Genomic DNA, 27,438 nt, shown 5'->3' on the forward strand with positions numbered 1-27,438 from the left:
ATAATACATTGCTAAAGATTAAACTAGTGTCTCATAGTTGTACGTAGTTAGGCCCCTCATCTCCAATCACTTGTGAGTGACTTCACTGCAGTGAGAATCCAGCTGGTGGCTGCCAGGTTGGTTGGCTGGCTTACTGACTGACTGACAATCTGTATAGGAGTGCCATTCAGGAGAGGTTTTATGACGCTCACTACAGATCAAAGTCCACCTGTGGGCCTCAAACGACCATCAGTCCACCGGGGCTGCTCGGCCTGCCTGTTGCCCTGTCTCTGTCTTGGCCGCGGCGTCTGTCTGGTCTCCTGATCTCTGCAACAATGAAGATCAGCCTGGACTGACTGTGGAGTTCAAGACCCACCTGCCGGAATGGACCTAGCAGGTTATCACCCACAGCCGCCCCAGCCTCTTGTCCAGCACCCTGGCAGCTACCCGGACAATGAGTTATATTCAGAGGGATCATCAACATGTGAGTGCAGGATGGACGTCCACTTGGTTGAACTTGTACAGTATGTATGTTTTAGATGTCTTTTTTTCAGTGTCTGGAAATCTGTGTCATGTTCTGATACGAAAAAGACAGTTCTTCCCTCCTCATGAAATTCCAGAAGAAAAGAAAGAATTAAAATGTTGTGCCACAGATTTTCATTTGTTTCACCTGTGTTCTCTCAGAATTATGTAAGGGTCATATCTGCTATCGTAGTCAAGGAAATCAAGCAGAGAGATAAGGCACAGTCTGCAACAGAGGGACGGTCCTGTGCTGCTCTCAATGTCTGAGCAATAAACATCAGGAGATGACACATTTCCATGTCAGCAGCAGAGCAGACAAAGAGCTAGCACTCCGATCTGAGGGTGCGTGTTAGATATAGATCCTCTTAATGGCTGACTTGAAATATTACCTGCACGGGTACAAAAGTGGAGGGCCATGTTATAAATTATCCTACACCAACGAAAAGTAGGAGGTGAAATAAATGCCATAAATCTAACGCTAGCTTCAATTCAAGTGTCTCTCCCATCTGTGGTTCGATCCCCAGCACTTCCAGTCTGTATTCTGAAGTGTACTTGGCACAGATATAAGATGCTGAACCCCAAATTGACCTTAACTGTGTACCTGTGCTGATGGAGGATGAATGTGATAAAAAGGTGTTGAATATGAATGAATGGGTGAATGTTATTTGTGCTATGTAAAAAGTATATATAAATCCACACACATTGTTTGTATTACTATTACCAGTGGAAGCAATATAACAAAGTGAGAAGTCTGCTAACCATCTTGTGCCATGTTAGCCATGTTACCATCATAAGCAGCAGGAGCTTGTGTCACGATGTACATCTGATTAAATGATAACTGTCGTTCTCCAGCTCCGGAGTTAAAGACAGAGCCACACGGCAGAGCAGAGACAGAGGAGAGCTGTCCCATCTGTGGGGACAAAGTGTCAGGATACCACTACGGACTGCTCACTTGTGAAAGCTGCAAGGTACGACACAGGGTTTTGGGTGGTCTAACCCATAACCCTAACCCTAACAGCACCAGTCATAAAAACGATGCATATGTAATATTGCCACTGTGCAATTTTCTTATAACTTTCTCTCTCTGCAGGGCTTCTTCAAACGCTCAGTGCAGAATAACAAGCATTACACCTGTGCAGATCAACAGACCTGCCCCATGAACCTTTCCCAGAGGAAACGTTGTCCTTCCTGCCGCTTCCAGAAGTGTTTGGCAGTGGGCATGAAGAGAGAAGGTCCCCCCCACACACACAGAAACATACACGTATACTCTCATGCAGTAGGGCAGGTCTTCTGCTTGATTGCAACATGCCTTCTGTTCCACTGACATGCATTGTCTTCTCTCCAACATGATTTATCTGAGGAGTCATAAACAAGTGCAGGTAGTGCCTGTAATGACCAAGATTACATATAATGACGTTGTCTTGAGGAGGTAGTCTGAGCTCTTAAAGTGAAGGGGACATAATATCATTTCAGGCAGTGTCTGATAATGTGTAGTAAAACTTTCTATTTTTCTTCATGTCCTGTCAACAGCTGTAAGAGCAGATCGTATGAGAGGTGGCAGGAATAAATTTGGACCTCTGTATCGACGGGACAGGCAGATGAAGCAGCAAAGGGTTGATTCACAAGCAAACACCGCTCCCTACAGGATTAAGATGGAAACTGCTCAAAGACACTGTCCCTCAGCTGTAAACGACCTTCACCCCATGAGCAGTCACACAAGCACTTTGTTGTCCTCTGATGCTTTTTATCAACCCCACATGTATTCCTCGGGCATGGGGCAGTCAGGCGTGTCAATGCCACTGGACTGCACAATGCACGCAAACCGGGGGCTCACTCCTCCATCCCTGCCATGTCCTACACTGTACTGCCGCACTCTCCCTGCATTTGTCCAGGAGAAAGGAGAGATGGCTTTTAGCTGCAGTGCGGCTCCCGCAAATTATCCATTGCACCCAACCCCAAAGAGTTGCTTTACACCAAGAGGCACCCTAGCATCATCCCCCTGCTCCACATCAAATTCAAATACCGCTCTTTCCCAAGCTCTAATCCAAACACCGGACACTCCCCCACCAGCCCCTCTTACAACCAACTTCTTAAGCCAACTCCTGCAGGGTGAGCAGGATGAGAGCCAGCTGTGTGCCAAGGTCCTGGCCAGCCTGCAGAAGGAACAGGCCAGTCGAGGCAAACATGACCGCCTAAATACATTCAGCATCATGTGCAAAATGGCTGACCAGACTCTGCACGGTCTTGTGGAGTGGGCCAGGAACACTGCACTCTTCAAGGAGCTCAAGGTGACAGATCCTTAAGTCATCTCACGTATTAGACAGCAGCTGTGTGATGAGTCCTATGACACACAGGTCAAAGATTGTGTCCTCTAATTTCAATATTAACCTTACTTCACGTAGGTGGAGGACCAGATGTCGCTGCTGCAGAGCTGCTGGAGTGAGTTGCTGGTCCTGGACCACCTCTGTAGACAGGTGGCCTATGGTAAAGAGGGATGCATATATCTGGTCACAGGACAACAGGTACAACAGGCACAACAAAACTGCCTCCGTATGATAATCAAACATGTCTTTGGATTGTGGTTGTTCATATTATGCACAGAATTATTACCTTCCTCTCATTCTGATTCAGATTGAAGTGTCGAACGTCGTATCTCAGGCAGGAGTGACACTGAGTAGCCTGGTATCCAGGACCCAAGACCTGGTGTCCAAACTGAAGACACTCCAGTTAGACAGACATGAGTTTGTCTGTCTCAAATACTTGGTGCTATTCAACCCAGGTGAGCTTTCCCTTTTAAAAGAAAAGCCATTAGTGTCACTGTAAACAACACGTTAGATTTATTGTGACTTTTATTTTTTTCTTCCATGCTGTAGCATTGAATATGTGTGCACGTGTGTATAATGTGTTTATGATGAATACACACCCTTTTCTTCATGCTCTAGATGTGAAACATGTGCAAAATCGCAGGCAGGTGGAGCAGACTCAAGAGAGGGTGAACAGGGCCCTGATGGAGCACACGCAGCGAAGTCATCCAGGACACTCGGATAAGTTTGGCCAGCTGCTGCTTCGCCTGCCTGAGGTGCGAAGCATTAGCTTGCAGGTCGAGGAATATTTGTACCAGCGCCATCTTCTGGGAGACTTGCCCTGCAACTCTCTCCTCACTGAGATGCTTCACACCAAGCACAACTGAGGTGTTGCTGTAAATGTTTGTACCTCATTTTGTGCTTTCCAGCTCCAAATGTCCTTTTTACGACTGATGATTGTTGCAACAGTTAACAGGAATGCTCTCTATAACAGCACTTATGATGACAGTCGCAGAAGTGATGCATCATCCAGGATCAGCAGTGAGGGGGAATATTTACTAAACCTGTGCCATGCTTTGCCCATGTTCAAATTATCAACAGTATTACCACAGCCACACTGCCTAATAAAGAATTGGCCAGTATTGTACTGGGAGAGTTCAGATCAAACTTCTGTCTTGATGTTTTTGGGAAGAAGGAAGAGCTTAGCTGTTCAAATAAGAAAGAAAAGTGCATTATTGAATAAAGAAATGTGGTTTTGCATTAGTGTTGCCGACGTGTTCAAACAATGCTGCATGCAAATGGTGAAAAAAATATGGGAATTAAAAAAAGAAAAAGATGACGATGATTCAAAAAGGATTTTTATTCGTCTGGTCCAGTTGCAGGGATAGTCAAGTTTATGAAATGAACATACATAGTGTGCTGGCACAAATTTGATAACTCATAAGAAAGAAAAATGTTATGACACCTCCTACATGAAATGAATTGAGTGACTTAACACCTTAACCAAAAAAAGACACAAGTAGAAACTGAAACTAAACATTAAATGCAACATCTAATGCAAACCAAATAAATACATCTCTGGGTGATGTGGGGATTTCTAGGGGAGAATTGCACAGAATCAAAAAATATAGTGATAACTACCACAAACTACTCTTTACAAATACATAAATACAAACATCCACGTATTTCATATGCACTCCTCCACACACACTTTTAATCAATCATCTACTTCACCTTTTTTTTTTTAATGCTGCTCCAACACATTTCTCACATCTCACTCAAACACACAAGGCAGTCAGACAGCTGCAGGAGCTGCTAAAGACTGAAGAGGAAGAGAAGAGGCCAAACTCCCGCAGATCCTATGGTGAGTTTGACCTGATTAGATTTGATTGTTCTGAACGAAAACAAAACGGTTTGGCGTTGACATTCCCCCAGTTATTCATGAAGGAGTCGAGATTGTGGGGATGATAAGGGCTGTTACAGTCTGTAATTATCCTTCATTAAGAAAACAATGTTTTTTAGAGCGAGACACACAAACAGGGAATCATATAATAGGAAACAGACTCCTAGTGACCTAAAGGGTTTATTATTCCCTAGACGAAAGGTTTCAGCAATTTCCATCTGTTTGACAATTTCTATTCATTCTCATTCACTCATTCTCATCTCAAACATCCATCTCACTAATGCTCAAGCAGCAGGCTAGCTTATTCATAGCTTACAAAGGTCAACTTACTTTTTACAAATCATTGTCAAAAAAAAATCAAAGTAATCAGCATTCAGTATATATTAAATTAGCAATGATTATCATTTTCACACAGAGCTGTATCCAAGTAATGGTAAACACGATAAAGCCCTCCTTCATGTTTTCCAGGATCCTTTCTCGAGATAAACTCAGATAAAGTTTCAATTCATCATGTCGAGAATGAGAACGCAATTTAAGAGGAAACGAGTCACATGAATTTTATTCTTCTCTCAGCCCTCAATGGCTGAAGTGATTTGTCCAGCAAAAACATGTCAAAATGGTATTAAAAAAAAACATCCAGATGTCTACAGCTGAAGGAGAGGGGAAGTGGAGTGGAGTGCACAGACTGAGGAGCACAGGCGGTTTCTAGGTGCGCAATTCCACATTAGCAACCACCAGCACAGCCCACAGAGGAACCACCCACTATGGTACTTTCTCGTCCTGACCAATCGGTAAAAATACCCTGAATGGATCGAGCGGTTAGTGTGTGCCCTACATTCATATTAGAGCAGTGTTACCTGCTGTTCATTTTCAGCTGAGATCAGAACAGGGAGCTGCTCATTCGACTGGAGAGACAGAGAGAGAGTGAGCGAGCTCAAAGAAAAGGCAGCAAAAAGGAAGAGCAAGCAGAATCAAGGGGGGGGGGGACTACTCCGGCCCAAAATACTGTTAAGCGGGCAAAGGCAGTATGGTCGTCTCCTCTTTTTCTTACCTAAGAGTTGTGAAAAATGACTCTGGGAGCAGAATAAGGCAAGTCATAGGGAGGCAGGGTGCAAGAGGAAAATAATTCTTCGTCCTGGCAGAATTAGATGATTACATTTTACAATCGAGGGCCAATCAGAAGCTCTTGAAACTATTTTAACTACAATGGCTGAAGGAGTAAGTGAGTGGTTGGCTCTTTCGCTTGGCATGTAGAGTTTTTGCTGTAGGGGTCCAGGTTGATATCGCAGTCATGCTGTCCATTGTTTGTCTAACTGTGTAATGAACAACCTCAAGTGCCTCGCTCGCCAAAATACAGAGCAATAGCAGTCAAGCTGGGAGTGGGTTCCCTGAATGATAACATCTCCACCCATCTTTTCTGCGCAACGCCTTTATTTGGGGGTGCCAAGCTTTTTGGGAGTTCCTGGGCGCTTTTGCCAAATGTGACCGGGGATGGTGAAGGCGTCCACGCTCATGGACATGGTTTTGGACGGGATGACCGTGAACTGCTTGCGGTCGGAGCTGTACTTGTAAATGGACTCAACCATTTCAGGTGAGATGAAGCGGGGGCCGATACCAGTGAGCCGTACCATCTCCTCTGTTTCAGGGTTCATGGTGTAAACTGCTCTGAACTGGCAGCTGGAATCTCTGAAGAGGATGAGGAAATGATTGGCAGTGCTTTTCTCCATATCCTGAAGAGAGAAAAAAACACAAGGTAACTGCAGCCGAGAGCAGAACTCAGTCACTTATGGCCTAGTTGGGGTGGACCTCTTTGTTGGCTTACCTCTACAATCTTGTTTTTCTGCGGTTCGTTGACCTTGCCGGCCAGGCAGCAGCGAGTGATGGCATTATGGATGATGAACTTGTTGGACTTAAAGCTGGGCTCCTTGTACAGCTTTGGTCCTGCAAGATAACAGTGTTTCCAAATGTCATGTACCCGACAGAATCATGTTCATTAGATTTCATTTTTACAGTTTAAAACAACACCCGTCATTTGAAACGTGTGACTGACCTGTGTATTCTGGGATTGAGGCAGGGGAGGAGATGGTGGAGCCATTCTCCCAGTCTCTCTCTCCATTCATAGATCGCCCTGGTGACCTTAGCCGGGAAGGAGAGTGTGAACGGCTAGAGGAAGTCAGAAAAGATTTTGGAGAGGAGAGTCGTTATTAGACCTTGAGGCTGTGTGTCTTTGCCCCTATAATATATAAGAGCTGCCACAGGACCTAGAGTTGATATACAATCCTACAAACAGTAAACTCACTTACAATATTGAAAACTTTGTCTTCGATATTCTGGCAATATTTTATTTGCCGGGAGTAAATAATTTAAGACATATATTGAAAAATTATAAATAATTATGTTTTAATTTTCATTCATTTTACTCCACTGATTAGTGTAGTCTCACATAATGAAAACACAATTTTATGATTATGGAGCTCAGCTTATTTTTAAAGTAAATTATAGTAAATCTTTTGGACTTTAAATAGTTGTGACACTGTTTTTGGCTCCATTAGTTCCTCTCATGCCTCTCAATGTGCAGGTTACCTGGGAGACTTCCTAATCGACAGACCTCCAGAGTCATTCGCCATGGATGACAGGTTCATGGTTGAGTGGGAGTACACTTTGTTCAGCCTGGTGCCTAGATGAGGGAAGAGAAGATGGAAAAAGAAAATTATATAGAGAAGCCAAAAGCATGTGCGTGTAAGAAGAGGGCATAAAGACACCGGTGAGTAAACGTTCAAACTATTTACCCATGAAACCCTTGGCAGGGCTATGAGAGAGTACGGAGTCATCTCTGAACACAGTCTTGGGTCTCTGCTTCTTGACACCGCGAACCGTGGTGGGTTTCTGCCTCAGCACCTTATCCAAGTCTTCCATGATCTTCAGCTGTTGTCTCCGTTCATACTCCTGCCTAGTGAAGTCTCCTCTGCGCTGGGGAGTCCCCTCTACTGGTGGGGTATGTGATGCTGGAGGGGTGCCAGGGGTCTGGGGTCTGTCCTCACTCTTGTTCCCCCAGCCCTCGATGATCATCCACTGAGGCTTGCTGAAAGTAAATAAAGAAAAATTAGCAAAACTTTCAAACACACAACAGGAGGGATGTATCAGAGCAATATATCAATAAATCATCAATTATATGCTACAAAAACATGACTACAGCAATATTCACACTTTCACAATAATAGTTACATTTAATTTAACTTTTAATATAAGACACAAAATGCTACAGCCTTCATTTGGGTACGGATTCAGGCGTTTGAGTGAAAATGATTTTCTTACTTTGATTCTTTTTCTTTTTCCTGCTCTTGTTTGCGCCTTTTCATCTCATCTGCTCTTTTCTGCTGTTTCTCCAGCAAAGCTGCTCTTCGCTGGGCCATCTCGTCCTCCGGTCGCTTCATGTCATCCTAATAATGAAGACCAAAATAAAATTGACATTATTGTGGAGAAGTTAAGAAAAGCTGAATTTTTATAATGGGACATACATTAATAATGATTAGTGACCTACCTTGAAAAAGAAACCGACCCCTCCTTTTGTCTCTGGTTCTGTCCGGTCACTCATTGTGTCAGAAAAGGTGTCAGGTAGTTGGTCATCCTCGTCCCCATCATGCAAAGCAGACAGCGGGATCTCAATCAGGCTGCTGCGTTTTCCATTCACCATCCCAGCAGGGGCATCACTCTCAAAGGAGCATTCTGATGGGGCACCAGAGCTGCAGCCCCCACCTCCAAGTCCCTCCTTCTTGGCTGCATGACCATGCAAAGACCCTGCTTCCAGGTCCATGCTAAATATGCTATGGTCGTCGTTGGAGCCTACCTCTGACAGGGTGTCATCTGCGGCAGGATGGGGCGTCGGGGTAGGAGTTGGTACAGGGGTCAGTGTCGGCGTGGGGCCGGGAGTTGGTCCAGATGAGCGGAGGTCATCCAGACTGCCAGAGTCACCAATGGAGAATGAGGATGAGGTCTGGACTTGGGACTGCCAGGGACTTACTCGCCGAAGGTGGGGGATGCGATCAACATTTTGAGGAGGGATGAGAACTCTCGACACGGTTGGGACCCTAATGTCCAAGGGACGACTGTTTTGGTGGTGTTTGGGGCTTTTAGGGGGCACAGATTGGGCTCTACGGTGGATATGAGGAGATTTAGGAGGAGTGGTGTGGTTTGTTATTTTACGTGATGGAGACGGAGAAGAGGAGGCTGAATTTAAATCTCGGTTGGATTCTCGAGACATTCGTGCAGGGGTATTGGCTGGAGTTGAGGTTTTAGGGCTGGCTGGAATAACCCAGGATTTGTTGTTGGAACCCACAGCTTTCTTCTTGACAAGATGGTTCTGCTGCTCTGTAAGTCGCTGCATGTCACTCTGCAGAGAGGTGAGAGCTGCAGTCAGCTTCGACACAGCATTGTTATAGTCCCCTAGTGGAGCCACCACTTTTTCACCCGGTGTCCCAGAGCCCTTGTCTCCTGGTGTACCTGCCTTTTCTTTGGAGTGACTGAACTGTTTGTTGAGCTGAAGCCCCCCTTTGACATTACCCTCATCCTTCACCGAGGGGCGCTGTTCATCTTGTTCCAGCTGGTCTTCCTCCTCCATGCGAGCTAGCCTTTCTTCCAGAGTCAACCGAGAGAGATCCTCTTCTGCGGATGAGGTGCTGACCTTGACATCCCCTCCCTCCCCCTCATCCTCTTGCTGCTCCTTCTTTAACTGCAGAAAAGCACTCTTACCCAGTCTTTGCCTGTGCTTTGCAAAAATAGCCTCAATGCGTTTCTTCTGGGCATCAATAGCTTTTCGCTTTTCTTCAAGCCGAACTCCCAGCTCAGTCATCTCATTATTTAGTTGTGGGCTCTTGCTGGGGCTTTCCTCAGTCTTTTGTGCCCACGAGGTCATCTGAGGAGAAGAAGACTCCCTGGCTTTGGGAGAATCCAATATCTGCTTCTTTTTGCGCTCTGCAAAGCTGGTCAACTTCACACCGCTGTCAGACTCCTCTTTGCCATGGCCCCTAGCAGAGTGAGCACCAGCAGCTGGTGTGGTGGGAGTGGAACGGGCCTTAGGCATGTCTTCTGATGCATCTGAGTCCACACTGCCGTCTCTCAAAACAGAGTCATCATCTCGTGAACATTCGGAAGTGTTCCTGGTGCGAGCAGACTCCCTGGACTCTCCTGTAGGCCGGTACATCATCCCTGAGCGTGAAGGAGCGGAGCAGCTCATGGCTGCCAAGTTGCTGGTGTGTCTCGAACTAGCGGGGTCATCAGGAGAGTGGAGGTAGAAGCCATCAGGAGCCCCATCTGGGTGTAAACGAGGCTCCATCTTGCTCTCGTTGTGGATAATTTGGAGAGCCTCCTCAATGGTAGGCAGCTCTCCTGTTTCACTCTCTGCAAGACCATTGAGCTCTGCCAACCTTGGAATACTGGGAACCTGTGTGGCCCAGGATGCTCTCTGTGGGCCATTGGGGCCTGAGGGTTTGTTAACCAAATGGCTGATGTCTTCAGGAGGGGTGTAGGGTACGCGGGTTATGTTTTGGGCTGCTGGGTTGAGTTGATCTGAGCTCACAGAGCGGGTAATCACGGGGTCGCCCATCACAATGTCCACATCACTGTCCAGGCCAAAAGGGATGCTGAAGGATACTGCTGACAAGGGGCGGCTAAGAAAGAAAGAACAAGTCAGAACAAGTCCAATAGAAAAAGTGAGAAGACAGTGTTACTGAATATATTGGTCTAACCTGAGAGGTTTCTTGCTCCATGTCTTTCCAACTCCTTCTATATGAGACATTGAGGTAGACTGAGTCAAAGATCCTGAGTATAATGGGACACACACACAAACATGTGAAGGCATGCACACAACACAGGGAGGCACAACACACATGGATGCACATATTGACCAAACAAATATGGACAAGAGGTTTCAAATATAGATACAAGTAAGAAAATAAGGGTCTTACAACATGAAAAATACAAATAAGCATTGAGGGGAAAATAGGTAAACCAGAATGGAAAATTAAAAAAGCATACAAAGGTCTGTAGTTTGATGTAATGATGAGAAGACAGTATTAATCTCACCTGATGCAGGGGAGGAGATAGGGAGGAAAGGCTTCTTGAAGATAGAAGGGGAGGTACTGCAAGCAAGAGAAAAATTAAAGTTCAAGTGCATCCAAAGAATTTATCAGACAACTACAAAAACAATAAACATAGAGAGAGCTTCAGTACCTGCTACCACTCAAGCTACTTGGTGTTACTGGTGTGGATCCATCTAACAAAAAGATAAATCCTACAATTAGACAATCGCAGAGATATTTAATGTCAAGATCTTACTCGTAAGGATTTACAAAGCAACACAAAATTAGAGACACTGACCTAACGTGTTTATTGGCTGAACAAAGTCTGGCCTTCGTACTTCAAACCAGCTCAGCAGTTCTGCCAGGAAGCTCAGCCAGTTGACCTACACAAATCACACCAAAATAAATCAGGTATTAAGAAAACACTGGATTTTTGGGGAGTGTGTCATTCACTCAACGGAAGTACCTGAAGCTCCTGTGGGGTGTACATCATGTCCTCCAATGCCAAGTGACAGCAGCACTTCAGACAGCTGTCACAGAATTCACGGATGAACTGCAAGTTGTACAGGGTGTCTGCTACAGACATGGAATCCTTCATACAAACATCTTGTGGAGAGGAAAACAAATTTTTTTAATTCATATAATAACTTAAGTACACAAGCAAAGTTGTTAAGTAAACTTTTCACTCCTAAGCTGCTTTCAAACATGCACTGAACTCCGGATAGATTTTTTCTGTCAGCCCCCAAGTAAAAACTCTCTGTCAGGAGAATTCCCAGCAAGTAAGTGGGAGTATTGATGACGTTTCTAACAGGCAACAGATGCAAAACTTAAAAAAGACAAATACAAATATCTCAGGGTGAAAAAGAGGATCCATCCACAGAAGACACAGATGAAGCTGTCAACTTGGTAAGATAATGAGATTTAAGAACTTTTGGTGACAAGGCCCAATGGCAGTGTCTTTCTGCTGTAAACATAACATCTGATTACCGTAACAGAATTAACACTCCATGTCAGGGAACGGCTCTAGAGTTGGTGGTTAGAGTGTTTGTTGGTACCTTCAAGTCTTAGCAGGCCAGGACAATAGTAATGTATGACAGCAGCAACGGCACAACCACTGGACAGGTCTTTAACTTCATTCACCACTGGAAAGATGGCATTTTGTTTGGAAAGAATTTTGTCCTTCCTGTAGCGGAGCTAAAAAAAAACAACAAACAAATAAAAAACAGCAAATCAACAACACAATCGATGAATTAAAAATGTTTGAGTGGAATATTTGTTACGTTTAATGAACGTTAAAAAACACCATCAAAGTCAGTGTTTTCAAAACACAGGTCACTCTTAAGTCCAAATGCATTTTAATACGGAAAATGTTTTTAATAACTGCATGTGAGAAAGAGGACAAATAAAGGTCATGCTAATATGTACAAGAGACGGATTAGGTGAGAAATGATAGATTCAAGGGGAGAGCAGAAAGTAGGACGGTTTTGTCAGGAAAAAGTGGGACAGGTGAAGGTCTTGAGAGAAAGAGAAAGAAATAAGGCGTCTCCAGTACAACCGAGGTAAATGAAGAAACAACACATGGTCAGCAGGGACGAGCTGACAAGAATCCTGTGTCTGTTAACCCCTGTAGCTTTTCACAACAAACACACACCTCTGTCACAGACAACCAGAGGAACCGGTTAGACATCGATCACTTTCAAGGTCTGCTCGAGTACCAATTGTGATTCATGCACGACTTATGTTTCGACAAACAATGCCTTCCACGCCCCTGCCATGCCCCGCCCTATGACATTTACGCTGTGACGTGCAATTTAATGCAGCGTATAAATTGTGATGCAAACTAGCATTCCCACACCAGCATATGGAGAAAAAAAAACACACCTGACCATCAGATATTTGCTGATAAATTTGATGAAGACACTGGAGGGATGGAGGGACAGGGGGAAGGAGCAGAGGAAAGGAGGGAACTTACAGGAACAAGTTTCCAGTACCAGCGAGTGGGACACTGTCAGAGAGGAGGGGATAGGAAAAAGAGAAAGACAGGGAGGTGGAGAACAGGAGCACAACGAGAGGTATTATGCCTACAGAAGAAGAACTAGACAAAGGAGAGAAAGGGTTTGAGATGATGCTAATTTCTTGCCATGACAAGACAACCTCGTTGACAAAGCAGTGACGCTGCACTTTATTTATTGTGTCAACCATTGCTGGGCCTAAAAGTGCAGCAAAACCAACAGTATAAGCGTGACAGACAGATACTTTTATATAACACTGAATACATTTGAGAGGGTGTGTTTGGATATAATCATGTGTAACAAGAGATTGAAACACTGGATGTGTAATGTAAACTCACAGAGGGTTGAAGAGGTTGGGGCTCTGTAGCCTGAGACGAATCATTCTGAGGTCCTTCTGTAAGTTCTCTCAGCTTCTGATTTAACTGAGGATATAGCAATAAAATATATATACAGTTAGTACACTTAGGTGAGGGATCTGTACTATGTCATGTTAATAAAATGGCACGTGACATTGTATTTTGTCTCTTTACCCCGTTAACCCAATGAAGCAGAGCCTCCTCCCAGCTGGAGGCTCCACCCAGCAACTCGGCCGAACCACACGTCTTCACAGCAGCCACCGTCTCCATGGCTCCCGCTGTCATCAGGGCGTCTATCATGGCAAGGTGGGCGCTCTGCACCAATAACATGGAGGAAAAAGAAGAGGAAGAGTCAGAGCTGGGAGCAGAGAGCACAACAGCATAAATTAATTACAGCTAACACAATAATGCTGCACGCTGATATTTCTCCAGCTCACTGCAGATCACCTCTGCTCCACGACTAATATTTACCAGCAGCATCCTCTAGAGGTCACCAAAGGCCACATGTGAGTCAGCGGAAACACAAACAAGAGTTCTCAGCGAGCAAACACACACACACAAGTGGATGTGGGTGAACTCTGGACCCATGTTTGTACAATCATTAAATCATTAAAAGAGGCAGTGGACCTGTAATATGATAACATGCGTGTTCCTGCACTGTCATTCCTCAGCTGCTCTCCCTTCATTTGCCTTCTCCTTCTCCATTGTGCAGTGAAACATTTCTTTATGACTCATGAGCAGGAGCCTGTGGGAGAACCTTAGGTGTTGTAACTAGATCACCAGGAAGCAAAACAAAAAACTGCATCCTCAGTGTTCCATATCCTTTCTGCTTCACTGGTGTTTTTTTCAGACAGGGAAATGTAAAACGAACTTACTACATATACACTCCCTTTGCCCACACATAAACAATCAGACAAAAACTCTTGCTTACATATATTTTCTACTCCCAAGCATTTGTATCCAGCAGATTTATCCTCATACTTAGGACATGAGACCATTACTGTGTTCTCTTTAATGGCCAGAGCCCATTAAAATGCACCACTGACATTATCAGCTCTGTCAGAGCGAACAGCTTAACTCTATAAACCTGTTAGCTCATTAGAAGTTGTGCTCCACTGTGCCATGGAGCTGAAACCAACAGTTCTTCACATGTCTATCCTCTGTTTTGCTCAAAGACATTCAGATATTTTTATCATGTGCATAATGTACATTGGCACATGGCAAATAACATATTATTGGGGTTATTCATGATAGCACTTCTGTCTCAAGTTTTTGTATTCAATGTATGATTCTCATATTTTCGTCGATCAATTTCACTTGTAGTTGACATCAAACAGCAGCGATGGGGCCCCAGTTGCCTCAATACTAGCTTATTGCAACAAGCCCCTTGTTATAGTAATTAATTCTGGCCTACAAGGGGACAGGCAAGTCACAAACAACACATTCCTGTCAAGGGGCCACTCCTCCAATCTCCAATCTTCAGTTTTGAGCCTAATCTGTGCAAATCAGTGCCTGCTCCCTTTTACTACTTACAAATTCCACTTTAGAGGCCAGACATTCTTGGTCTAACCTCTTAGCGTTGCCCCTGATCGGGGCTGGTGGCGCTCCAGCTGCGTGCATGAGCCCTGTCTGCATGTCTGCCTACTCAACCCTGATGTAAAGTGCTGACCTAGACATACCCACTGATGGCTCGAGCAGGGCGGGCTACGCCAGCAAAGGCTTGTCAGATAGCATTGGGTCAAGCTCTCTGGATGTGCTGCAGTCAGTCACTGGGAGCGACGTGGCTCTGGCTCACCTGCTCCCACAAACTGCTGCCAGGACGAGAGCTGCAGCTTCTGTGTGGAAATATAGGTCCACAGTCTAATTGTTATTCATATTTACATATATATCAATGTTCATACTGTGAACATATATGGTAAATTGCTCTTTTCTAGTCTTGAAGACTGAGCTTCTTTGAGGGGCTGTGTTGGCCTGCAGCTATTTTAAATTAAAATTGTATTGAATTATTTGCTTTGTTAATTAATGTCTTGTGAAAATGGGCAGATTATTCCTCTTTCTGCTCCCTTTCATTCAAGATGTTTTTTTTGCATTTAAATTGTTTTGTTTGGTCGATGAATTAAATAAACTTATATACATATATATATATATATATATATGTATACCGCTTAAAGCACTTCCACCTCCATCACACAGCCGTCAGAAGAAAATAAATATGATCTTTCAAAATTCTGTGCTTGTTTTGAGATTGAGGCTTGAATCAGGATCTAGATTAAAAAGTCACTAATATGTCTGAGCCCTACAACACAGCACACTGATGTTGAGCTAGTAGCTGCGAAACTCTCCAGAGCAAAACGAGGTGATTTAAGGAAGGCTCATACTTTTGTATTCGGCCACACAGTGTAATCACAGGTTGGAGCTTTGTCACAGTGTGAAAGAAGACAGGATGACTGAGAGAGAGAAAGACAGACTGGGTGAAAGTGGGAGACCCTGTTGTGGTACTGTACACTAATTATTCATAGGAGACAAAAAAGGCTGAATGAAAAGGGGGCAGGGGGGCTGCTAGTGGATTTCCCCCTGCAGACCCAGGAGAGCTTGCTAAGCTAAATCACAAGTCTCCCTAATGAGAGGGGAGAGAGGAGCGACTCATGAACACACAGCGCAGAGACTGCCAGATCACCATAACAACCAACTAGCTGACCCACAATGCATCTCAACACAAGCCTGACCACAGCACCGCTCTGTGCTCTGGCTTAGCACCGGCTCTCTGCTCGGAAACATCCAGCCAGCAAACACTTAGCAATCCACAAACCAGTGTGAGAAAGAGGAAAAATTAATACCTCGTCAATTAACCCCATCAACGTGGAATCTTTATGGCACAAATCGGCTCACATCATTGTGCCAAACAAAGAATGTGAAGTTATTATTGTGGATCAGTGAATGAGATTACAGTGAGGACAAAACCTGATTATGTCTGAAATATGACTTAACCCCATCCCCCTACCCAGCCTGGTGCTGAGGGGGAGACAAACAGGGGGATCTGGCAGGTCTGGGTCCCAGCACAGGGATTTTGCACAGGAGGTTATGTGGTTATCTGTATGTCCATTTAAACATGGACTGTATGCTTAAGCAAAGAAAAACACTTTAGAACTGTTTTAAACCACAGGATGTAAATGCTTAATTCCTACTCCACATTAGTTTCCCATCAGCTAAGGTCCAAAGCAGAACAAAAAGATGATGGTTTTCTGATAGTCTGACACTTCTATTTCCAACTAAGCTCTTGACTGATGCTCACATGAGCAGAAAGCTGCCAACACAGCAGTATGATTTAAGTGTCAGTATCCATCCAAAACCAACAGGGAACCAGAGGAGGGTTAGCTGCATTATGGCTACATGACTTACTTTGTCACTGTGGGAACTAACGCTCAGCCCCGTCCTCCAGTGCCATCAATTTCAGCCGGTTAGAAACGTGATGACATCCCACTGTCTCAACCAACAATAGATGTAGCAAATTATTTACGAGCGTGAAGTTGAGAGATGGTATGTTATGTGCATTGTGAGTCAGTGGTCATCTCTGGCATGTCATCTAGTCGTGCATGATGACGTTCAGTCTGCATGGCAGATTATCTCTAATCTTACCAGATCTTTATCCTCAATCTCAGGAGTGATGGGGGTTGGGATACGTGGGTAAAGGGTGGAGAACGCAGAAGGCTCCATTTCTGATGCCCACTCCAAAGAGGCCCAAGGATGTACTGACGTTCCAGGACAACACTAGCCTGAGAAAACCCTGGTGCTAACCTACAACCTTATACACTCTGAAATCATATTCATCAATACACGTCCATGTGTTTAGATTCAATGTAACTTATAATAACCTCATTATAAGTGTATGATATTGATAAACATAATTTTAATACTATTGTCAATGCCATGTACACAAGCATGTCCAGCATGCCTGGATTTACAAGACACTTTTAATTTATATAAACTAAATCCAGAATTGCTAGAAATACAACACAATTTTTACATATTACAAGTATAGTTTTTCAGTCATTTTTTTAGTTTTTTGACTTGATCCCATCTTGTTACAGACTATTCAGGACAATGGGACTCACTCTCTACTTGTCCTAGATTGTGCAGTTCACTGCATTCATTTTCTTCCTGCATATTTCTGAGTCTAACTACTGACCAAGGAATGTCAAGGTCTAGAGGCAGGAACAAACAAGAAACGCTTCTTCATCCTGTAGCAGCATCTTAACAGTTTGATGAAGAGAATATTACTGTGGTGTGTTTGCCCTACTTCAATCAACGCACCAACTGCGTAGTTTTATATAGCAGGTCACTGGCACGCCGTACTGACACTGGTGCTGCAAACCCAAGCCAGCACGAACATCTAAGTGGGTCAGGATAAACCTACATCCCTGGATTTATACATGAGCCAAATCGCCCAGTGAATAGCAATAATGCAAGATGTTTAATCAATCATTAACAGAATCATCAAGAGTGCATGGCTCTGTCACCTGTCAGCAACAAACATGACTCAACATACTTTTATGTAAATGCACTATGTTATCCTCCTGTTTGACACAGATAAGTGAAGCTGTAACATACAGCAGCGCTGCAGCAGATTGCTGCTGCTCCAAAGCAATTTACTGGCCAAGACCCACATCGATGCTCCATCCTTTAATGCTGCTGCAGCATGACCCACTTTCATTGCTTGCCACACTGTAGGTACAGTGCCAGTTAGTGGCAGACAAGCTAAAAGAGCAGTAACAGCCAAAATAGGAGTTTGATGATGAACCATAGTCTGGAATAATAAGCTGAGATGCACGCAAGCACACACAAATTACAGCAACATCATGAAATAAGGGGTGTACTGTGTCTGAGGCCTTTATTTCTGAAGCTGTGGTCATAATGATGAAATCATGATCGTTGTTATTATGTCTAAAACTTTTAATATTATATGTTCTTTACGTTTTTTTCCCGCCCGATTGAAATCTTTGTGTATTTTGTTGTGAAGTGGAACATTTGTGCAGGTGGTTACCTCTCAGCTGGTTTGTAATTTAGAAAAAAACAGTCATGCCCAAACAACTGCATATGGCTTAAAATTCAGGGCAAGCTTACATTATATTTATTGTGTCGTATAAGCTATGGTCTTCCACAGTAGTGCATTAATAATTAGTTTATAGGTTGTATAAACTTTCGTATCAACGGGTTAATGGTCAGAAAACTCCTGTGCTGTTTGTGCTGTTAAGATGTCATAGATACATTTAAGTGTATCATCAGTGTTTTTCCAGCAGTGGAGCAAACAACTTGCAAGGTACAACAACACCATCCATGCAGATCCCTGGAGAATCCATAGAGCTTTATAGAAAAACTGCCTGTTTGTGCATGAGCCGAGATGACTGGGAAAATGCAGTTGTATGCCACTTTGGGAGGAAGATAATCTGTACAAAGTACCTCCCCTCATTTAGACTATTATGATTCCCCTGAAAACGAAATTAGTTCTATTGTGAGAGGGAGAGAAACAAGGGGAGATAGGATGGGTGGGAGAGGGAGAGGGAGAGGGTGAAAGAGAGACAGAGAGAGTCCATTGTGAGGGGTTAAGAGGACAAACCAGTTCCTCTTGATTTTACTCACTAAGCCAGCTCACAGTATTCCCTCAACACAGTATCTAATGTTTCCCCAGAACTGTTTAACCATTGTCCTGGTCTGGACCAACCATTGTATCCAGATCCTCCCTCCCTCTCACAACCTGGAATTAAAGTAGTCGTCCCTTGTGTCACCATTACTGCCCCAGCAGCTGGATCCCCTCATCCTCTCAGATCAGCTGGGGGCAGCACCGGGGCGTGGGGGTGGGGTCGAATGAGTGGGGGTCTTTTTGATGTCCTTTAATCCCTCAAATCAAAGCATAAACAAGCCCCTGTATCAACAACCAAGCACATGCAGCTACTTCTATGTGGACTCCTGTATAGCAGAGTATCTGGTTTCATGGGGAGGTGACGTTCACTTCTTGGCCTGATACACAAACATAAAGCAGTTTCTAACTCATTGAATGAATCCATGCAGGCCACACCACACACAACACTGCAGGTCAGACCAGTGTGGCATCATCACCTTTGTGTTTCCTGTTCACGTACACTATTATTAGAATTGCACTCAGTAGAACGTATCGCATACGTCCACCAATGCTCGTCAGTCCCTTTAAATTCAGGGATATCCATCCTCTACGCTCAAGCATTCTCGAGAAATTAACCCAAATGCCAAAATGTTAAAGAACAAGAAAAATATCCATGATCCACCCACTTAAGTAATTATGGTCCAAAAGTTAATGGGCTCTTCCTTCCACAGAGTTTCGATAAAAGTTTTTGCATAATCCTAAATAAATTCATAAACAATGAAAACATAACCTCCTTAGCAGAGGGAAACTCTGTTAGTCTGTATAAAAGCTCCATAATTTTACCATTTTGATGGGTTTATGACGGAGGTCTGCATCAGTCACTAGTGCGTCCTTGTCTTTGGAGATGATGCCTTTCTGAGTGAGGAGCTCCAGCAGGGCAATGTTGTCTTTGGGCTGCGCCTCAGCTCCAGTGCCCCCCAGTAAGAGGCTGTAGGTGCGGCAGTAAAGTTCGGAGGACTGCAGAAGGCGTGTGACTGGCGGTTTAAGGTGCTCCTGCTCATACTGGTCACAGTAGAAGGGGTCGCGTAGTTCTGCGGGGACATTCTCTACCAAGAGAAAAAACAAAACATACAGACAATGTTTGATGGGTTCCAGGTGCAGTGGTGCTTCTTAAACAAACTAAGATGTATATAATTAAGCTCAGAATACTTCACTCACACCTTCATTTTCTCAGTTAAAGATTATCATAAACATGAAAACTGACACCTGCTTTCTGATCAATGGTAAATTAAAACAGTTGGTATATACCCCTGGTCTACATTGGAGGACATGAGTAGAGGAGAGCAGGCAGTAAGGTCAGTGGGTCATGTCAGAGGCTGCAGGTTACAAGTTGCTCTGCCACTTGTTTCTTTGCTTTTTGTACAAAAGCTTCAGTGAACATTGTCTCAGATCTTGACAGAGAAATATAAATCTCAGAGGCATAAATCAGTAAACTGATTAATCTTCAAACTCAAAACTCAAAAAAGAAAATGAGAAACCTCTAAGTGTGTTCAGACTTGGCTCTCTGCAAATAAAATTTGGCACAGCTTCAAATAATATCCTAAAAACACACACTAGACACGCCCTCGATGAAACTGGTTTCACAGCATCCACATCGAACCGAGAGGAAACTCAATAGCCTGTGTTTCTTTGCAAACATACTGAAGTAAGTATCTCGCTGCTTAAAAGGGCCTTCAGGGGAAAAAAAGTTGACAAGCTGGAATACCAGCAGTCTGTCTGAAAACCGAAAGGACAGATGTCATAGTAATGTGTGTTTGAGTGTGTAGTGTTCTTCCTAACAAGGTGTCACTATGTTGTTGTATCATTACAAAGTCATGTAATAGTTTCACTGACATCAGACAATAAAACGCTCAGCTTCACAGGTTGGACGATGCCCTGTTCTCTCTCACTCTCCCTCCACGATGACTGTAGATGTCCGACAAAATGTTCAGGTCCACTTTACTGTAAATACGACTGCGTGCCAAGAATACAATGCTCACTGTACTGCTGTAAACCCTGTGACACGCCAACCAAACTGTACATGCTTAAGTCTCAGGTACACAAAGTTACACAACATGTATAAAGAGTTTTCCAGGTTCCCAAGATGACGTTTATAACAAAAAAGAAAAACTTCACCAGAAGGCAAAGCAGAATGCAAATGCCACAACTCAGTGAAATGAGTGAGATCGATACGAGCATGATTTCCCTAAGGGAGAGTCTGGCTATGAATAATGACTTGGTGTGTCACACAGAGTACACAAAGAAGGCAATAAAAAGAAGGCAATAAAAAGAACAACAAGCTGGCCTTAAGTGTTACTAAAGCCCAAGCAAAAAGTAGAGTGATGCCTCCACAGTTGTGACATCACATCAATTCCAGGGAAATATTTGGGATCAAAACACAAGCTTGTGTGCGTTTGCATAAACTCGAGCAACAGCCTCTCTGCCACTTTCACGGGTCACAGGGTCGCTGCTTATCTCCTGGTATGAGAAAAGAGGCAAAAATCAAATGTGTGCGAAGATTATTAACATGGCCACATTATTATACTGGACGAGCAGGGAGATTACTCCTCAAGCAGAGAGGTTAAAATAAGTATTTGCCATCAACTGAGGAGATCCTGACCCAGAGACTTAATCCCTACCACCTGCAGAAGCTCTGTGCTGAAGCTGACCCTGACCTCTAATCTTTGGGTGTAAGAAGAAAGCAAACAGACGTTTTTTTCTAAAGCAGCGCCACGTTGTTGTTTTTATAGTAAAAGAAAAATAGGAAAGACTGTGACAGCAATGGACCATCATGCACAATATTTAATATACAGTCTCTAATCTCTTGCCGTTGTGGCTGCAGTGAGTTCAGCTGTGTATCACTGACGTGCATTGCTTGAGAGCATGTTGATAAAAAGAAGCCGTGTGTCCTTCTACTTCACTGACTGACTGACTGACTGAGCTAGCATGCTGGTCACGACACAGGCATTACTACGTGAGTGTGACAGTAATCAACAGGAACAGGACAAACACATACTGAACGAAGATTTGCTGAAATCAGCCACAGTTAAGGGAAAAAATCTTTAAACAAGACTCCAGCATTCACCACCTCTCAACATTGGATTCGTGTGAAACAATAATCATTGGATTTCAGGAAGGTTGTTACAGCAACACAGAGCTTTAAGTAGCTCTCTATAATAACATGGCGCAGCACCATGTAAATATCACTGGATTTGACAATCCCACCAGTCAAGCTGCTTAATGGAACCCAGGTTAAGATTAGATATATAATAAGGTGTCAAATGTGAAGTGGTGTATAAAGTAAGGCAAGATTAACATTTCTACCCTTATGTTTAGGCATTAGTCCATTAAAAGTTGCATTTAGGGACTAATTTTCTTTTACTGAGCCACTTCAAGAGAAACTTTTACAAAATGAATAACTCAGCATTACTTGTGTTTTGATAAGGTTATTCACTCTAAGTTTAAACTTTCTCTCTCTGGAAAACTGAGGTATAAACATCCTCATCATGTGGCAGAAAGGTTCAAACACAGATGATTATCCGCTCCTGTTTTTAGAACAAAGCCGGCAGTATTTGGCTGCCCCAAAACTTACTGGTGGAGAGAAGGGGCTAAGCTAACACCCTACCATTCATGTGACCCACTAGTTCAGAGAACAATGCTGATGCCAACATAAATATCAAACTACAGACCGCTTTTTCAAGACAGCATGTAAAATCTGTATACACACATAGACATAGTATACATTCATGCACATAGTCTTTGATCTGACAGTTCAAGTTAGGGTAAATTACTGTATTTATATAGTGTGTTTTTTCTCAAAAGGCTTTACAGTACAAGCCACATTCACCCATTCACACACACAGCACTACTATATGCTGTCTATTTTCTACCAGCACATTGCCAACTACACCATCAGGAGCAATTTGGGATTCAGTATCTTGCCCAAGGACACTTCAGCATGTGGACTGGAGATGACGTGGATCAAACCACCAACCTTGTGGATGACTACCTCCTCATCCACAGGACAGAGAGACTACATGAGGTATCCCATCTCCCTATACACCCACAGGTCCACTTAACATAAATAGGCCATCCCTAACAGCCCTGTGTGTCCTGTAAACCAACACCACAGCTGCCGCTGTAGTAAAACTTAAGCAACGCAGCCTTAAACTGCACTGCAGGGTCAGTGTACACAGAACAACATCCTTCGGACAACACCACTAGATCATATGTGCTAACAGGACAACACTGAATAACCAAGTGACAGTGTGCATTAGCCTGTAGCAGAACAGTCCAAGGTTTAGACACTGACTTCCAACCAGATCTGCTTTACTCTGATCTTTGTCCTCCATGTGTGGGGTGGCATGTGACCTTACATACACATTATCTTAAAACACACTTCACAAGTCAGTAACTGTAAACAGAGTTGAACCTAAGAGTTTCATACAGTACACCAATCAGGCCTTCCTACCTCTTGAGTAAACACTAAAAGCAAAAAAAAAACATCCTCCTCAGGTCCTTCTCCCTTGTTGACTCACCATAGCTACAATGAAGGGGAGAGGATGAGTAATCACTCCAACAGAATTTCAGGAGCAGCTTCTAGCTAGATAAGCCCATCATGCTAAATAAACACAAGGTTTGACATGTGCAGGTTCAAGGTGGTTTGGCCTCATCCCTTGAAAAAAAGTCAGAAGAGGAGAAACCTATGACCAAAACAGATGTTTAAGCTGAGGCATAAACTGGAAGACGCACAAATGTAATTACATACTCAGAAGGAAAACTGACAGACAAAAGCTGCTTGTATTTACTTTATGAACATTTTATGAGTAAGTTTGTTCCAACCCTTCAAACAGGTAGATCTAGAGTTTCTGGTCTCATTCCAGTGTAAAAGCACAAACTAGTTGGACTCACCCTCAAATGATCTGTCAGGTCACCTGTCACAGCAACTTCAAGGGCAGAACCTGAATTACATCCTTGCCTAACAACTTTTCATTCACATTGTGATTATGGATAATTTTCCTGTCAGGGCATTACAAAACATGATTAGATGGCATTTCATTACTGCGAAGCCACGTATCTAACATAAAGGTCTTAAAGCATGTATGGTCTGATGTATCTGAAGATAGAAAATATGAATAGGCCTACATATGGTGCATCATTTATATTTGCATATAAACAAGCTGGTACCAGCGGATTCCAGTGAATGAAAGCATGTAATTCGGACATTTTTTGCTGCTTCTTAACTATGACAACATTATTATGATGCTCCAAACATGGCGTCACAACAAAGTCAATGGTGACACATCTTTTGTGAGCAGTTTAATGTTGGAGTTGTAGGGATGGCATGATATGTATTTATGAATATTGATATTGTTTTTTCTCCCAGCTCAGGATGGTTCAGTGTCTCCTTTGCTTAGCAAGGTGGAGAAAAACTACTCCAGGTTTCCTACTTAAGCATTTAGAGAATCTGATGAGGTTTAAGCATTATATTTACAACCTTTATACTTGTGTATCAATTCGAATTGTTTAATTTAACATTAAGAGTTTGGTTGTGTTGAAGATGACTTTGTGTTTTCTGTTCACTTGTCCTCCTAGCCTTGAAATATTTTACATCAACAATGGCATTTCAGGCTAAGCCTAAAAGTATTTTTGATGATTTCACATGGTTTCGTTTTAGGGTAGCCTAGAGATATTTTATTATTTCTGTCACTAGGCCCTTGCCAGCTCTCGTTCTCAGCCTAAATAAAGACCTGAGATGTATATAGGATGTGATCATGTGTTAACCCCATTTTGTATCACAAAGACGGAGATTAAAAATGGTGTCTATTGTAATCATTAGGCCAGGCGACCTGCTCTGGCTCCTGCTGTGAATCTGCTGTTCTCCAGACTGAACCTTTCCCTTTCTGGGAAGGGACATGATGATGTCAACCTGACTTTGCAGGAAACAGTTAGGCCATCGAGTTGATTAAGATTAAAAACTGCACATCAACAACACACAGCACGCAGCCTTGGTCTTCATATTCCTATAACTTGGGATGGAGGACGACTTTGACCAGAGGGTGTGGTTGAGGTGCTTAACAGAGCACACGCAGCACTGTGGGGACTTGCCTGGGGTTGTGTAACATGCAAGTCATGTTGTTAGAGTAAAAACAGAGATCACTTCCCACCATTTCGATCCAAAACTGAGTTAAAGCTGTCTGAAATATTGACAATAAACCTCCAGCTTAGTGTTATTTACATGCACAGCTGAGTGATGTGCTTTGTTGATTCTTGTTGTGTGCCGCTTTAGTAAAAGGATCCACATTATATTACTTGAAAACAGTGCCCTATCACAGTACTGACGTGTGTACTCTTCTGGTAGAATAGAGTTAGAGTGAAATAAAAACAGTGTGTCCTTAAGCCTATTTCAAACAGGACTGTTTTTGGTGTCCTCTGTGAGAGATTTAATCTTTAGAGATAGGCCTGGAGAACAGAGAGACTTGTTATCACCTCAGGGTCAGGACTGACGCTCTGTAAAAGTCTCAACACACCAACATGCTCTGTCTTATGATACCTCTGCTCATTCAAGTTATTTTCTGAGGTGGGTGTGTTTTGCATCAAAGAGGCTGGATGGTTACACACATGCGGGAGCATCTTGACACAGGATATTGGAAGATAAAGAAAATTGTGCTAGGCATTGAATTCCCTCTGTGCATGGATGCAGCAGTTCGATCCTAATTCTGAACTGAATACAACTGGTGCTGTCATTTTTTAGTAGTGAAAATCACCCACGCCCCAGAAAAACAACAAGATTAGAAACATCCCCAGCAGCCTGCAGTTTGTGACTGAAGCCCGGCGGACAGAAATACAGACATAATGGGTTAGAGTGATAAGGCCTGTAGGGAGGAGGCCTGCTCCTCTGAAACACACACACACACACACACACACACACACACACATACCTTTAAAATGTGACCACCCATTGACTGAGGACAAATGACATGTGTCAGTGTAAAAAAAAATGCGTAGGGCGCATGGTCCCTTTCATTTGCTGCTCTTTGTGCTGGAAACTGCTGAGCCACACACACACGCACGCACACATACACACACACACCCTACATGCATGTGCTCTCCTCTGCTGCCGAACAGAATATAAACACACACACACGATGAGCGCCACAAAAGGACGCATGAGACCTCTGTGAATACGACTACAGCTGGGCAGGCCTGCAGCCTCCACGCTAACCTACCTGCGCTGCCGTAGGACTTTGCCAACAGCCACCCGACACTTGCGCAAATTTTCGCCTTGGCACAGTCGTACAAGTCGGATGGTTTTATCTCCGGGACCACAAAAGTCTTCCTCATGGTGGGGGAGTCCACCATAGCGAGGGTGCGAGGGAATGGGAAATGGTTCAAAAATAAACTAGACAGCAAAAGAAAATATTCACGCTATCATCCTCTCTGACTGCTCCACACGGCCGGGGCTTGGATTACGGATTGTCGAGGGGAGAAATATCCGGCCCGGAGCTGCGACCAAATGCGGTTAAAGTCCTTCTCTGTGCGGCTGTAGGAGATCGAATCCCGGTTGAATGGAAGCCTCACGATCAGGTGAAGCTCCGAGCCGCCGGGGTGTTGGAGAAAACCGGACTCTTCCCCTTATTCCTGCTCTTCTTCGTCCGCATCGCCGTGCGTCCTGCTCGCTGCGCGGAGCTCCACTGAGTGCCGCGCCGATGACTGACGGCCAGGTGCTCCACACAGGCGGCGCTCGATCGACCCGTCGGCCAATGGCAGAGGGGCTCCGGTTGATGGGGGCGGGAGCAGACATGCAGACAGGAGTAAAGGTTTGATTCCTGCTACAGGTGCACTTCCTGGCGCACAGGTGAACGCCAGCAGGGCCCCTTTCCCACCGGGAAGGTCAAATAACATAAAGTGACCGAATAATAGAAATGTTACCGCAACGCAAATGCTATTGATGGGTTTCTGTATATGTAAACAATGAGCAAAAATGACATATGAATGTACAGATCCTTCACCTTCGCTGCAAAACCACAATATAGAAACACCTCAATATAGTTTGGATACAAAATGTACAGGATCACAGGTACTTTCACAAAAGTCACATAGTGCAATTTATAACTGTCTTAAACTATTTTACTCACACATGTCATCATTGTATTTTTATTTTTTATTAATTTACACATTTCTATCTACTTTATTTGTATTATTTTCCTCCCTCAACTTCTTTCAAAAGGTCTTTACGCCTTTTATTTTACCCTCCCTTAATGTCCCCGTACAGCACCTGTATGAAATGTGCTTTAGAAATAAAACTGCCTTGCAAAAATAATATGCAAAGTATTTCTCTTCACTTCTGGATTTCTAGTACTGATGTTGTAAGAATCCAAACAGTGTGTGAATTTACAGCAGTGTTCAGATAGTTAAAGCTATTTTATCAATTGTTGAGTATTTCAATGACCCTGCACAGTCCTCAGGGTTGACTGTGTGTAGATGTGCATGGACAGACTTTGATTGAGTGACTATTATCATATTCAGTAGTTTATAGATTTTGGTCACTTTTTTATATTCTGTCAATCATGCTTTTTTGCTTTAATACTAGACAATATTTTAAACCATTATATATTCATCGTGTATAT

The 27,438-nt window shown here is 43.5% G+C and overlaps 2 protein-coding genes across 6 annotated transcripts; one reads left to right on the plus strand and one right to left on the minus strand.

The window, feature by feature from the left end:
* Positions 1 to 215: 215 nt before the first annotated feature.
* On the plus strand, positions 216 to 4,018 carry nr5a5 (nuclear receptor subfamily 5, group A, member 5). Its single transcript, XM_020094371.2, has 7 exons — positions 216 to 463; positions 1,354 to 1,469; positions 1,592 to 1,733; positions 2,032 to 2,789; positions 2,904 to 3,023; positions 3,133 to 3,280; positions 3,444 to 4,018. Exons 1-7 carry the CDS (start codon positions 364 to 366, stop codon positions 3,689 to 3,691), a joined length of 1,632 nt encoding a protein of 543 aa, XP_019949930.1. The 5' UTR covers positions 216 to 363; the 3' UTR covers positions 3,692 to 4,018.
* Positions 4,019 to 4,145: 127 nt separating this feature from the next.
* camsap3 (calmodulin regulated spectrin-associated protein family, member 3) lies at positions 4,146 to 27,103 on the minus strand. 5 transcript variants are annotated; one of them, XM_069524689.1, is made up of 18 exons: positions 26,038 to 27,103; positions 19,613 to 19,875; positions 13,327 to 13,467; positions 13,135 to 13,218; positions 12,757 to 12,789; positions 11,840 to 11,978; positions 11,251 to 11,390; positions 11,083 to 11,167; positions 10,936 to 10,978; positions 10,789 to 10,844; positions 10,452 to 10,485; positions 8,249 to 10,373; positions 8,023 to 8,147; positions 7,497 to 7,789; positions 7,291 to 7,384; positions 6,758 to 6,870; positions 6,530 to 6,648; positions 4,146 to 6,437 (listed from the first exon to the last, which is right to left on the minus strand). In XM_069524689.1, the coding sequence occupies exons 1-18, from the start codon at positions 26,168 to 26,170 to the stop codon at positions 6,138 to 6,140; spliced, it is 4,320 nt and encodes a 1,439-aa protein (XP_069380790.1). In that variant the 5' UTR covers positions 26,171 to 27,103; the 3' UTR covers positions 4,146 to 6,137. The 5 variants fall into 5 exon arrangements, with proteins under 5 accessions (XP_069380790.1, XP_069380789.1, XP_069380788.1 ...); XM_069524688.1 differs by having other exon boundaries at positions 10,452 to 10,488; XM_069524687.1 differs by having other exon boundaries at positions 10,452 to 10,524.
* Positions 27,104 to 27,438: the final 335 nt, after the last annotated feature.

Source organism: Paralichthys olivaceus, chromosome 5, assembly GCF_024713975.1.
Source record: "Paralichthys olivaceus isolate ysfri-2021 chromosome 5, ASM2471397v2, whole genome shotgun sequence".
NCBI lineage: Eukaryota > Metazoa > Chordata > Actinopteri > Pleuronectiformes > Paralichthyidae > Paralichthys > Paralichthys olivaceus.

What these genes read in the sequence shown, in the direction of transcription:
- camsap3 (XM_069524687.1), bottom strand. Translation starts at nt 26,170, where the DNA reads ATGGTGGACTCCCCCACCATGAGGAAGACTTTTGTGGTCCCGGAGATA. An exon ending in GGGTCGGTTTCTTTTTCAAG is followed by an intron (nt 8,148 to 8,248) that starts GTAGGTCACTAA and finishes CTTCATTATTAG; the next exon opens with GATGACATGAAGCGACCGGA. An exon ending in AGAAAAACAAGATTGTAGAG is followed by an intron (nt 6,438 to 6,529) that starts GTAAGCCAACAA and finishes TTCTCTCTTCAG; the next exon opens with GATATGGAGAAAAGCACTGC.
- nr5a5 (XM_020094371.2), top strand. Translation starts at nt 364, where the DNA reads ATGGACCTAGCAGGTTATCACCCACAGCCGCCCCAGCCTCTTGTCCAG. An exon ending in CACTCTTCAAGGAGCTCAAG is followed by an intron (nt 2,790 to 2,903) that starts GTGACAGATCCT and finishes TACTTCACGTAG; the next exon opens with GTGGAGGACCAGATGTCGCT. An exon ending in CTTGGTGCTATTCAACCCAG is followed by an intron (nt 3,281 to 3,443) that starts GTGAGCTTTCCC and finishes TTCATGCTCTAG; the next exon opens with ATGTGAAACATGTGCAAAAT.